The 12482-nt window shown below is 42.1% G+C and overlaps 1 protein-coding gene across 6 annotated transcripts in view; it reads right to left on the reverse strand.

Annotated features, from left to right (window-relative positions):
- RAPH1 (Ras association (RalGDS/AF-6) and pleckstrin homology domains 1) overlaps positions 1–12482 on the reverse strand; it is a 214662-nt gene that overhangs the window by 44113 nt on the left and 158067 nt on the right. For 5 of the 6 annotated variants that reach the window (XM_059727087.1, XM_059727086.1, XM_059727085.1 and 2 more), the window contains 3 exons: positions 8675–8773; positions 7534–7654; positions 5826–5968 (listed from right to left, as the gene is read on the reverse strand). In XM_059727087.1, coding sequence (XP_059583070.1) covers positions 5826–5968; positions 7534–7654; positions 8675–8773 — 363 coding nt within the window. Of the gene's footprint in view, positions 1–3311; positions 5689–5825; positions 5969–7533; positions 7655–8674; positions 8774–12482 lie in introns of those variants that run through there. The other variant, XM_059727088.1, reaches the window with a different exon arrangement.

A 12482-nucleotide genomic window follows, 5' to 3' on the forward strand; every position in this document is an offset into this window, starting at 1 on the left:
CTGGTCATGGTGTTGCTAACACTTCGAAAACATTCTGAAATATTATTGATATACTTTCACCCTGCATGCACTGATATTGAGCAATGCACAAGAAAAAGGTGAATTTTATGGAAAACACCCCAAAAGATAATGTATAAAATAAAGATTCTTGGAGAAAAATCAGCTGGGCATGCAACAATGTAACACAGAGAAAGCAAAAGCAAGCCAAAGAGAAAAAAGGTGAGTTGAGAAAAGGAAGAATGGAGGAAACACTGCATTCTACAAACAAGATAGGCTACTCATTGGGTTTGCTTCCATACATTAGCGATAAAGTGTCCTCTTTTAAACTGTGCCCTGAATTTCTCTTCAGGATTAAAGAACAGAATTACATGCAGTTGGCACTCCACCCTCCTCATACCATAGCCCTGCTTGAAGCCAAGCAGCACGTTCCATGATGATGTATGTAATTCAACACAAGCTAACTAACTAGCGAGGATTGTTTACAGTTACTAAACCCTTTATTTGATGAAGTCTTGCAGATGTATTTAACTAGGTAAAATTTCATTTGCACTATATAAAGGTTTTTCATATCAATTGGTTGTAGGGGCCAGAATACGGATAGCACTAGATCAGTTCTACATATGAACAGAGCCTGAACCAAAGAGATAGATTTATGAGTGTGGGATGTACCCCTACTTGTTAAATCAGACTGATAAGGCAAGAAATCTGACAAAACTCCACATAGAAATCAATGTTTTTCAAAAAAGGGTTAGGCTCTCTTATAGGGGTTAGTCTGTAAGATTTTTGTTATATAAATCACCCAAGTTTAATGTGTTTAAAAGTCCCTGACCTTAATCCTGCCCTGTACAAGGCACCACGGGTGTGCTGACCTTAGCTGTGCTGGACTTCACATTTGACACCTGAGACAATGAAGCAACAGGAGAAACACAAAGCAGCGTAAAACAGAGAGAGGGAGACGTAAGAATTAACAAGCAGTCATCCCAGCACGATAGGATCTGTGAAGATTATGAGATAAAAAGTCCATGAGCTAGTAAGTTTGTCCCCACTTCACTTTGCAACCTGAAGCACTATTACTACATTTGCTTCAAATGTACTGTCAGAGGGCAAACTTTTCATAAAAGATTTGACTAGATGAACATGGTTTTTAGATGCATATAAAGCATGCAGCATTTAGCTTCACACTGATTATAAAAACAAGTGCTATCTACATTTTTTTTTTTACAAACAATAATTTGTAAAATTATTAATTAAATAATTATTTAATTCTGAAATAGTTAAAAGAAGTTAAAGAACAAGTTAAACATGTGTTCAGTGATGGCTGGTTTATTAAAGATCCAAAAGACTTATCTGGTTGTAGACTTTTTCTTATTGTAGAATGGCCGAACTACATAAAATGCCACAATTTGCAGCATTTAATTCCCAGCAATTTGGTGCTTCTTCAGGAATATTTATGAATAACATGTGTGAGGTTTCAAAGCAGAGAGCAACCACTACTGTGTAGTTCATGTTTACAATAGTGGCACTGTTTTTAAAATTGTTTTGATCTGAAGAATTCCTTGGTGTACTTCGAGGCGGGAAACAATGCTGACGAGATACAAAAACAGGTCTGCTATTCCGTAATATAGACAGATGCAGACCTTTATGAATGTGCATGGACTGAAATGTTTCAAATGCTTTTGGAAGCATTCAAAGGGCCATTGGTACAAGCATATGCACCCTTTGAAACATTCCAAACATAGCTGAAGTGCTCCAAAACAATACCCATTGAAAAGAGGTTCATAGATTCATAGATGTAGGGTCGGAAGGGACCTAAGTAGATCATCAAGTCCAACCCCCTGCCCTGGGCAGGAGAGAATACTGGGCTCATATGACCCAAGCTAGGTAATTGTCAAGCCTCCTCTTAAAGACCCCCAAGGTAGGAGCCAGCACCACTTCCCTTGGAAGTTGGTTCCAGATCCTAGGTGTTTACGGTGTTTCTGTCCCTGTTATGGGCGTGCAGGGACAGGAAGACTTGCAGGTCCTCCAGAATCCCGCAGAGCCCCACTCTCCCCACTCAACATGGGGAAGGGAAGAAGAGCAGAGAGGAAGGCAGTCTGCAGGCTGTGTCAGACCACTTCCTGGTCCTGGCACTCAGGTACTCAACTATACCACTGGTTCCAGGGTTTTCTGCTCCAGCCCACTTTACCTCTCCTCTCCATCGAGTGAGAAAAAGGAGAGGTTGAAAGGATTGGGGCCGGACAGTCAGAATCCTAGCAGTGAAGAGCTAGGGAGCCCCTGCTGCCCCTACTCACTTGACTTTCCTACTGCCTCCTGCATGCAGCTGAGGCAATTTTAAGATGTTCCAGTATGCCACGCGCCATACATATGCCCCCCTAGCTGAAACATCTTTTTTTTTTTTTTTTTTTTTAAGTGTTTCCAAGTGAAATTAGAAATTTCACTTTGAAATTCAGTTGCTTCTATTAACACCCAAAGTTATCTTTCTTGGGGACTCTCCAAGATCATCTTTGCTCACTGATCCTTTTACTATTCACAATCTTAACCCTGCATTATGATTCTCCTTCCACTTAGGTTACAATCCCTATGAAGCTTCTCAGTGTCTGGTCTGAAAAACTGAAAGGTATTTACCAACCAGTAAGAGGCCTCTTTCCACATGAGTATTCATGGCCCAATGAAAGAAAGCCTAAACTAGTATTGGCACTGACTCTACTCTGTACTGCAACTGCCTGTCAAGCCAGCCCAAACTTTTCACCTTGTTTAGTTCCCCTTAAAACCAGCGAACATACTGCACTGACACTGCAATGAACATTACAGTAAACTCAGAAGGCAACGCTTGAGTCTAAACTTTCTGTTATCGGCCCAGAGAAGTCTCTCATAGTCATTGCAACAGAAACTGCCTTTTGACACTATTTCAGTAACTTATTTTTATATAGCTTCGTATGTTTCAGTATCCCCATAATTCACCGAGCTCGTGTCCTACACTAGTCTCTGAGCCCAGTAATACAATAAACATGTACTAGAGCATTTATAGTCCTGATGGTTGAGATTAAAAATGTAAATCAGTCCTTGAGTTCTAACCCCTCTCTCACAGTTTTTTTTTAAATATATATTTTTGAGTTAAAACTTCATATTTCACAAATCCAAAGGTGAAGTCTTTGGAAAGATGTAGGGCAGTCTATTCACACATTTCTCTACCACATGCCTTTTCCTTATTAAAAATTTTTTTTTTCCCCTTGCCTATAAAGTAACTCAAATCGTTACTTTATAAAACCTGTCTGCACATGGGTAGCCCTCAATAAAGACCAGTCTGAAAATGTTATTAAAAAAAGCTTTAATTAGATAGAGTACAAATTCTTAGGTTTTTAGTTGAGCAATTTCCAGTAGCACCATGGAGATGTAAAAATAAAGCAACCCAAACCCACAATACTAAACTTCAGCTCCCCTCCCCTCATAAACATCCCATGAGAATTACAAGAAAAAGAAGTTATGGGTGCAGCAGATAAATTCTCAGTTTTAAACGTAAAAAAATTCAGGAAATGATTGTTACAGTTCTTATAACAATATTCTCTCACTCATGTCACATAGGCTGTACAAATTCAAGTTTTCAAAAGTGCATGAACTTTTGCACATGCCCAGTACCTGAGAAGATTAAGTCTAGGTACATACAGATATCCATTAGAAGCGTGCAAAACTGGCTGTATTTGATTCGGTTTCGACCTGAATCGGGGACAGTGATTCAATTTGTTGATTCGGATCACTGTCCCCAATTAGATTCAGCCGAATCTTCAACCTGAAGATTTGATGCCGATTTGGAGAATCAGCGATTCGGCCATAGACACAGGTTTAAATGTTTTTTCTACATACCTCGAGGTTCCAGGTGCAGCTCTTAAACACTGCGATGCTGGGGCGGATGGAACGTCCCACAGAAGTGCAAGGGCGCTCCCACCGCTCCCTGTGTGCTTGGTGGCGAACTGGGAAGTACTTCCGGTCCACTTCTGGGTACAGTGGGGAGTGGGTGGAAGGTGCCCCCACTCCTCCCCAGTTAGGTGGTCAGACATGGGGGGACCCCAGGTGCCCCCCCAGACCCAAGAGGCACCACTCACTGAGCCAGGAGAGTGCAGGGGGGGGCGGGGAGCATACTCCCCAGCAGACCCGGAGGTGGACTGGAAGTGCTTCTGGTCTACTACCAGGTTTGCTGCTGTTTGTGCTGGGGAGCCCCTCTTGCTCCTGTGGAATGGTCCATCTGCCTCAGCATCGCAGCATTGATGGGCTCCCTGGTACCTTGAGGTATGTAGAAAAAAAACACTTAAAGCTGTGTCTATGTCCAAATTGCCAAATCTTTCCAAATTGACTGGAGGGTTCCAATTCAATTCGGAAAGATTAAAGGGTCTCCTGATTCAATTTGGAGATTCGGTCACTGAATCGGGCTGAATCTCTACCGAATTGAATCAGGGACCGAAGCTTCGCACAGCCCTAATATCCATATCTACCCCAGTTATCTACTGATATGCAGCTTATATAACATTCTCTCTCCCAGGAAAACATCTCTTGGGAGTGACTTAACCCTGGTTGCTGGTTATTTTTCTCCTGGAATGGCCATTTTTACTCTGGGAGAAAAAGCCTGAACACCAACCTGCACACTTGTTGTTTCTCCTGGGAGAGCAGCAACTCTCCGAAGAGAAACTGAATGTCTGTATGAGAGCTCACATGCTCCAGGTGTTGGGCTCATACGCTTCAAATGTTTGGGCCACAGTATGTACAACTTATCATTATGTTTATATTAAAAACCTAAAAGGCAAAGCTCTAGAGATCCCAGATAAATATTATTAATAAATTATGAGAACATAAAAGTATGTGCAAGTTAACACTGCTAAGAGAACTGTAATTTTGTTGCACAGCTTCAGTGTATTTGAAAATAGTGTTACACTATATATTCTGCACAAGTCAATCACCATGTTGGAAGGCAGAATGATCTGTTTGCTATTATTTAAGATACAGCTTAAGATACAGTTAAATTCAGCATCCATAAAAGATGCAAGATTGGTAGCAGTACAGAGACAGACACCCTAGGCTTTTCTCATAACATTCTAGCAACATATCTGAGCTGAATTAGTTAATTTAGTGTCTGTGCCCAATTCAAGAATCTGGGTACCTGCTGAAACTGCCAACAAAGGCAGTCAGGTTGGCATTTCTGTCATGTGTACAACAGTTCACAAGGAAATGCACCAAAAAATTATTCTACAATGGACAGGTACAAATTTTGGTTACTAACCAAACCACAAAAGACCTGAGTTCAGCAAACAAGAGCTATAAATCTTTTTATATAACATGAGACATCGGCTTTCCTCTTACTTCTAAGTGCCATATGACTTGCATATTTTATGTCTTGTTTACAGATTCTATCATTTCCCACTTACATTTCTATGAAACCTGGTCTAGTAATGCTTCCAACATGCTTGCACATCTGTGCACCCCTGGTTCCAGGTTTCAGTTGTTCACATCCTTACAATGGAAAGATGTGATTAGCTGATAGAGTAAAAAGCTCTTACTGAAATAATTTTATTTAGCCTGTTGGCAGTTAAGTGGTTTTATTTGGTCTTTATCAAATGCTACTTAATGGAATTCTGATAACATATAGAAACAGCAGGTCCAGAACGTGAATTCTTAATTACCATGAAGAAATCTAGAAAGCTGGAAAAAAATTATAATGCATTATGTTAAGAATGCAGAGAAAAATGAGAAGAAATCCCACTAAAGATACAGATGCAAAAGAAGCGTTACTGTATTTTGTGTGAGTGTTTGTTCTGAAACTAAAGTCTTCGTGTTACCTTGCTGGACTCTTCTAGCTGAGTACCTCTCTTCCAGGCTTCGGAAAACATAGAACTGACAATACTCTGGGAACGCACATGTCCAGTTGGCTGGGTGTCAGAAACTCCGCTGTCAGATTGATTAGAGTGATTCGATTGAGATTCTGTTTAAAAGAAAGTTAAGGAATTGAGTGTATTATTTCTGTCAAGATTAAGTAAGTCGATGTGTTTGTAATGCAGCTCTTTGAGTGACATTTGTTGTGCACAGAAGTGACAGATTAATAACATGCTTTAGCAAATACGATATCTCAAAGGACATTATTGCCATTAAGTACACAAAACAACCTTAGTTCTTGGGGAAGAGACACTGAAAGATTGCTGGCCTGAAAACCCCCAAACCAGCATAATCTGATAATTAATGAAATCTGAAATTCTAAAAATAGTAGTGTTTCAAATAATCTGTGATGTCTTCCCTGTTCTCCAGCCTTTACAGAAGCTTCTGCTCAAGCCTAGCTATGCTGTGAATTCACAAAATGTGCACCTTGATTTAAGAGATTCAGCAGATTCATAGCTTCCACATCAGAAAGAACTACTGTGTTCCAGACTGACTTCTGGCATAACAAATCAATGGATTTATTTTTGTTTGAACTATACATCTCTTTCAGAAAAACACTGAATCATGACTTAAAAACTGCCAGTGATGGAGAATCTGCCATTAACCCTGGAAAGCCATTCCAATGGTTAACTACACTCACTGTTGAAAATCTGCGTCTTATTTCTACTCTGTACTTGTTTTGCTTTGACTTGTAGATACTAGCTCCTATCATATCTTTGTCTTATAGATTGAAGAGCCCATTATCAAAGCCTAGTTCTTCACGTAGGTATTTAGAGACTTATTAAGTTACCCATTAACCTTCTCTGTTAAAAAACTGTGCAGATTGAGTGCCTGGAGTTTCTGATTTTAAAACATTTTCCAATATAATCATTCTTACAGCTGGTCCTCGAAACTCTTCCTGAGTTGTGGATATATCTTTGCAATGTTCTGTCCACAATGCACATCATAGTTCTGTAACTAATCTTGTCACAGAACTATGTTTCAGATTACTCCCCTGCAAGTTAAAAAAGCATTTGTAACAGATGTATATTTATTTGAAAATGTGGTTAATGGTTTGCACCTCCACTTCAGTCTAACTAGTATTTGCCTTTAAAATAGTCTCTATACTAAACTGAGGTCAGTGGGAACAGGTTTCTGTACCCAGGCAGACCTTGTTACAGGGTTCTGATTTAGGTTTAGGTACAAACAAATTGTGGAATTTCTGCTTTAGAACAGAGATTACTTTCCAATTATTTATTTTACTCACTTCATCCCACCAAACCACTTAGTTTAAAAAGTTTTATCCCATCGCTGAAACATGAATCTTGAATCCTCTTTCCCAAATGGTGAGAACAAAGGTAACAGCAGGTATCGGAAATGGAATGACGCTCACTCTCTGTTTTCAGGTTTTGAAAAATTCTTTTTGGCAAAAGTACTTTATCTGACTGACAGAGCATACCCAAAGGACTGAGGACTGCAATAGATTGTGTTTTGAGATTAAATACAAATATGAAATACCTGAGACTATGCGGAAATAATGATTTGCATTTTCTAGCTTCTAACTGGGATCTCCAAGCAGTTTTAAAAGAAAGGGGCATCAACAAGTCTTTCCAGTATAAGTTAGGTTATATTTACCTGGTAAACTGGAAGAGCTGGAGCCTGACTTGATGCTAGAGCTAGACAGAGAAGTCCAATCATACGCTGATTCAGTCCTCTTCAGTGCTTCCTGATAGTTCACGTACAGTTGCTTCCCATACTAAACAAAAAAGAAGAGGAACACAATATAATTGTTTAGATTGTGCCCTTCAGCTGGTTGATTTATATTCCAGGTTTCTGTAGCCCACAAGAATGTTATAGTAAGAGGAAATGTGCTACATGTAGTTGATGGATTTAAATATCTTCTCTCAGAAATCACAAATGATGGAAGGACTGGAAAAGAACTGACAAGAAGGCTGCAGCTTGTAAGGAACTTTAACAGAAGCTTAAAGGGCTGGTGTGACACAAAAACTAGGCCACGGGGAGCAAAGATCTGATGCTAAACGGCATGTTTTCTAATAAGGAACTCAGGCAGTATTAAATGCAGTGGAAGTTTTATTTTTGCTTTTTTTTTTTTTTGGAAAGAATAGTGACTTTTTTTTCTTTTATTGCTAAACTACTAGGAGAGCTGGAAACAACCTGGTTATCCTGGGGGGGAAAAAGGCGTTAAATCAGAGAAACATGCAAGAAAATTGCATAATAATGCAGCAAGACAAGCTGCTCATCCTAGATAACCACCTTTTAAACCACTAAATCTACTTTCCTTATAACTGTTTTACCCAAGTCCATATAGGAGTTGACCCAAAATGAGTCTGCATGGCTAAAACCCAGCAGTGATTTCACAAGCCTATTAGAACCTCTCTGTGCAATCAGACAACAGGATGACACGGATTAAAAGTTTGAAAATTCTGTATGTGCATAGGCACCTAAAATTGAAAGTCTGGTAAGGAAAGGAACATACCACTGTCAGGCTTTTAAAAAGCAGTAATACACAAGACAGTCTGAAACTTTTGTGCAGCTTAAAATTCAAAATGATTAAAAAAGGGAAAATTAGAATATATAACATTTTGCTAGACAATTAAATTTTTTTTCAAATGAATTATAATTTTGACCCCAGTTGTCTTAGTCTTCTCTCCACTAACTCATCATCTGTCCCAATAAATCAACAATATATATGTAACACTATTACAAGCACTACACTGCAGCAATGAAAGAAGAGAAATGGTTAAATAGTAGTTACCTTGGCAATACGAATGCCATTAATCCATTGGTGTAGAGTTCTGACATCATCACAGCAGAGATACTTGATATATTGGGATTTTTTCTGGATCTGAGGATGCTACGGGAAGAATATTTAGTCTTAGTCTGATCAATTTTACTCCCAGGAAAAACAAGCAAGTACTTTCACAACTCAAATATATATAGTTTCACAACTCAAAAATATAGTTTCACAACTCAAATAGTTTCACAACCCAGTACTACTGGGTTCAACAAATGAGTGGGCTTATTCAAAAGGTTCATTATCTGAGATTGTTACTTTCAAATCTAATGAAAAACTACATCAGAAAATGCAAATAAACCCATTTATCTGTTTGGTTCCCAGTCAAGACATTCTAATTGTTGGAACATGGAGTAACTGATGTTTCAAGGTGGGATATTCACTTTGATTTCTGAACTCCTTTCAGTGTTCCACTAATAACAGAAGAAAAAAAATACTATTTTATACTGAAGCTTAAAACATAGGGGCTGTCTGCTTGATCTCGTTTACAAGTTTCAGTGCTACAAAAAGGCTAATCTTACAGTATTATGGTATAAAACAGGGGTGTCCAATCTTTTTGAATGTGGGGCCGGATCATGAACTTTTTATCACCCAGTGGGCCGGCGAGCTATATTCAAAGACCTCACAGGAAGTGACATCACATCAGGAAGTGATGTCACGTGACCTTTGACACCAATGAAGTTGCAGGAAGTGACAATGAAATGGGTCTAAATAACTAGTTCAAAACACCCTCTATAGCATCCACCTCTGCCACTGTTCGGGACAGGATACTGAGCTAGATGGACCATGGGGCTGACCAAGCATGGCACTTTTTATGCTCTTATGTTCAGAAGCTCTTATGGTCTTTGGCTGAGCTTCCAAGCTATGGCTGAGATTTGCAAAAAGGGGTAGATAGGCATGTTACAAAGTTGTCATAAAAGATTTGGAGCCCTCTAAATCCCATTCATTTTAATGGAAGTTGGCCTTTTGACTCAGCTTCGAAAATCTCAGCCCAAGGTGCCAACCAAATAAGTCAAAATATATTTTGCATTTCTATGCAGTGCATCTATGTGGGGCTCTCCAAGCATTTTACAAACATGAAATGAACCTCAGGATGAGCCTAGCCAGAGCAGCAGGGCCTCAGCTGCACTTTCCCCCTACCTGTGCTGGTCAGTCCCGAGCGGCACACGGCTCCACCACCACCTCTGCTGGCTGGTGCCAACCTGGGCAGGTCTGTCCCATCTGGAGCAGCATGCAGCTGAAGCTGGCTTCCAATGAGCTACTGGGGATGGGAGGAGCCCGGCCGGGTTAGCACCAGCCAGCAGAAGTAGCAGCGGAGCCGTGTGCTGCTCGGGACTGACGGGCGCAGGCAGGGGGAAAATGCAGCTGAGCCCCTGCCGCTCCAGCTGTGCTCGTCCCGTCCTGTCCCGAGCGGCACATGGCTCCACCGCCACTTCTGCTGGCCGGTGCCGACCGGCCGGGCTCTTCCTGTTCCCAGTAGCATGTGGGAAGCCAGCTTCAGCTGCATGCTGCTTTTCCTGGCTGGTGCTGACCTGGCTGGGTCCATCCTATCTGGAGCAGCATGCGGCTGAAGCCTACTTCCTACGAGCTGCTGGGGACGGGAGGAGCCCGGCCGGGTCTGCACCAGCCAGCAGAAGCGGCGGTGGAGCCATGTGCCGCTCGGGACAGGACGGGACGAGCACAGCTGGAGCGGCAGGGGCTCAGCTGCATTTTCCCCCTGCCTGCGCCCGTCAGTCCCGAGCAGCACACGGCTCCGCTGCTACTTCTGCTGGCTGGTGCTAACCCGGCCGGGCTCCTCCCATCCCCAGTAGCTCATTGGAAGCCAGCTTCAGCTGCATGCTGCTCCAGATGGGACAGACCTGCCCAGGTTGGCACCAGCCAGCAGAGGTGGTGGTGGAGCCGTGTGCCGCTCGGGACTGACCAGCACAGGTAGGGGGAAAGTGCAGCTGAGGCCCTGCTGCTCTGGCTAGGCTCATCCTGAGGTTCATTTCATGTGTGCCGCTCAGGACAGGATGAGCCCGGCCGGAGCAGCAGGGGCTCAGCTGCATTTTCCTCCTGCCTGCACCAGTCAGTCCCTAGTGGCACATGGCTCTGCTGTTGCTTCTGCTGGCCGGTGCCAACCCGGCCGGGCTCCTCCCGTCCCCAGCAGTATGTGGGAATCCGGCTTCACCTGCGTGCTGCTCCAGATGGAACAGATCCGCCTGGGTCGGCACCAGCCAGCAGAGGCAGCGGGGGAGCCGTGTGTCGCTCGGGACTGACCGGCACAGGTAGGGGGAAAGTGCAGCTGAGCCCCTGCTGCTCCGGCCGGGCTCATCCTGTCCCGAGCGGCACACGGCTACTCCTCTTCCCACACGCACCGCGTTGGCAACGTCAAGCTGACGCGGTGCGTGTGGGAACCTTGTCCCTTCCCCAGCCCTTCAGCAGCCATTAGGAAGCTGCTGAGGGGCCGGGGGAGGGACAAGGGGTGGGAACGAAAGTAAATAGTGTTTACTTTCGTTTCCCACCCCTTGTCCCTTCCCCAGCCCTTCAGCAGCCATTAGGAAGCTGCTGAGGGGCCGGGGGAGGGACAAGGGGTGGGAACGAAAGTAAATAGTGTTTACTTTCGTTTCCCATTGCAGCACCGCAGGCCACAGAAAACGGCTTGGCAGGCCGCATGTTGGACAAGCCTGGTATAAAAGATCTTCTGCCCCCTTGGGCTCTTGAGAGACTATCATACTCTGACCAGTACAACAGTTCAGAAAACTCACACTTTCTAGAAACTTTTTTATAATGTAAGTAGTGTGATACAGGAGGGGAAGAGTGACCTACCATGCAGTGAATAATAAAGGATTTATCACTACCACATGATTTCTACCAACACCAACACTGCTAAGGTAGAAGGCTAATACTTGAACTTTCTATCTTGCCAAAACCATAACTGGGAAAAGCAAACCCATACTAGAATTTCCATCTGTGTATTTCCTAACTGTTCAACACAATTACTTTAGTTAACTTTTAAGTAAACTCATCAGAAATTTAAAGTAAACTGTATCTGGAACAGAATATTAGATGGCTAAAAATGCTTATTCTCCCTCCCTCCCCCATCTAAAAGAGAGAACACAGCATTTTTAAATGTATTTAGAAAAAAAATATTCTATTTTAAGTTTAGTCTGGAACATAAAGAATTCAAATAAGAAATGTATATTTGTTTTTCAAATCTGGATGTTGGAAACCACTACGGCTGGATAACATGGTTTTTTCCTTGTCCATTTTGTAGAAGTTATTTCTCTTGCAGTTGTTGGGTAGCAATGAACAATATTATTAAGCCCTTCATCAGGGAATGGTTCAGTAATACCGAGACTTGCTGAAAGATCAAAAGGTACCTCCCTTTTTTCTGAAGGTTACTTTATATATAATGTCCAAGATACTTCTTTTCAGAGCTCATGTTCACACTACATTTTCCACTTAACATGGTCGTAAATTTAACATTTCACAAGCACTCCAAATCTACCAACTATATATCTATCCCTACTACCCTAGGGAGGAGTTCAACATGAGCACAAGGTCAGCTGTATCATTAATAATCTTGTTTTTCACTTGTTCTTGCTGTCAATTCCTTTAAAGTATCTGGAGTACAGGGAAAAATGCAACCCTGCTTGTAACTGTGGAAAGAAAGTGACTTGGACATGGGTGTATAGCAAATTAATGGAAGCCACGAGGACAGAGTTCATGAGTGTAGACTCCCAGCTAATGGCTGCTGCATGTAATTTTAAAAAAATGCTTTAGCCCG

Source organism: Alligator mississippiensis, chromosome 4, assembly GCF_030867095.1.
Source record: "Alligator mississippiensis isolate rAllMis1 chromosome 4, rAllMis1, whole genome shotgun sequence".
Classification (NCBI taxonomy): domain Eukaryota; kingdom Metazoa; phylum Chordata; order Crocodylia; family Alligatoridae; genus Alligator; species Alligator mississippiensis.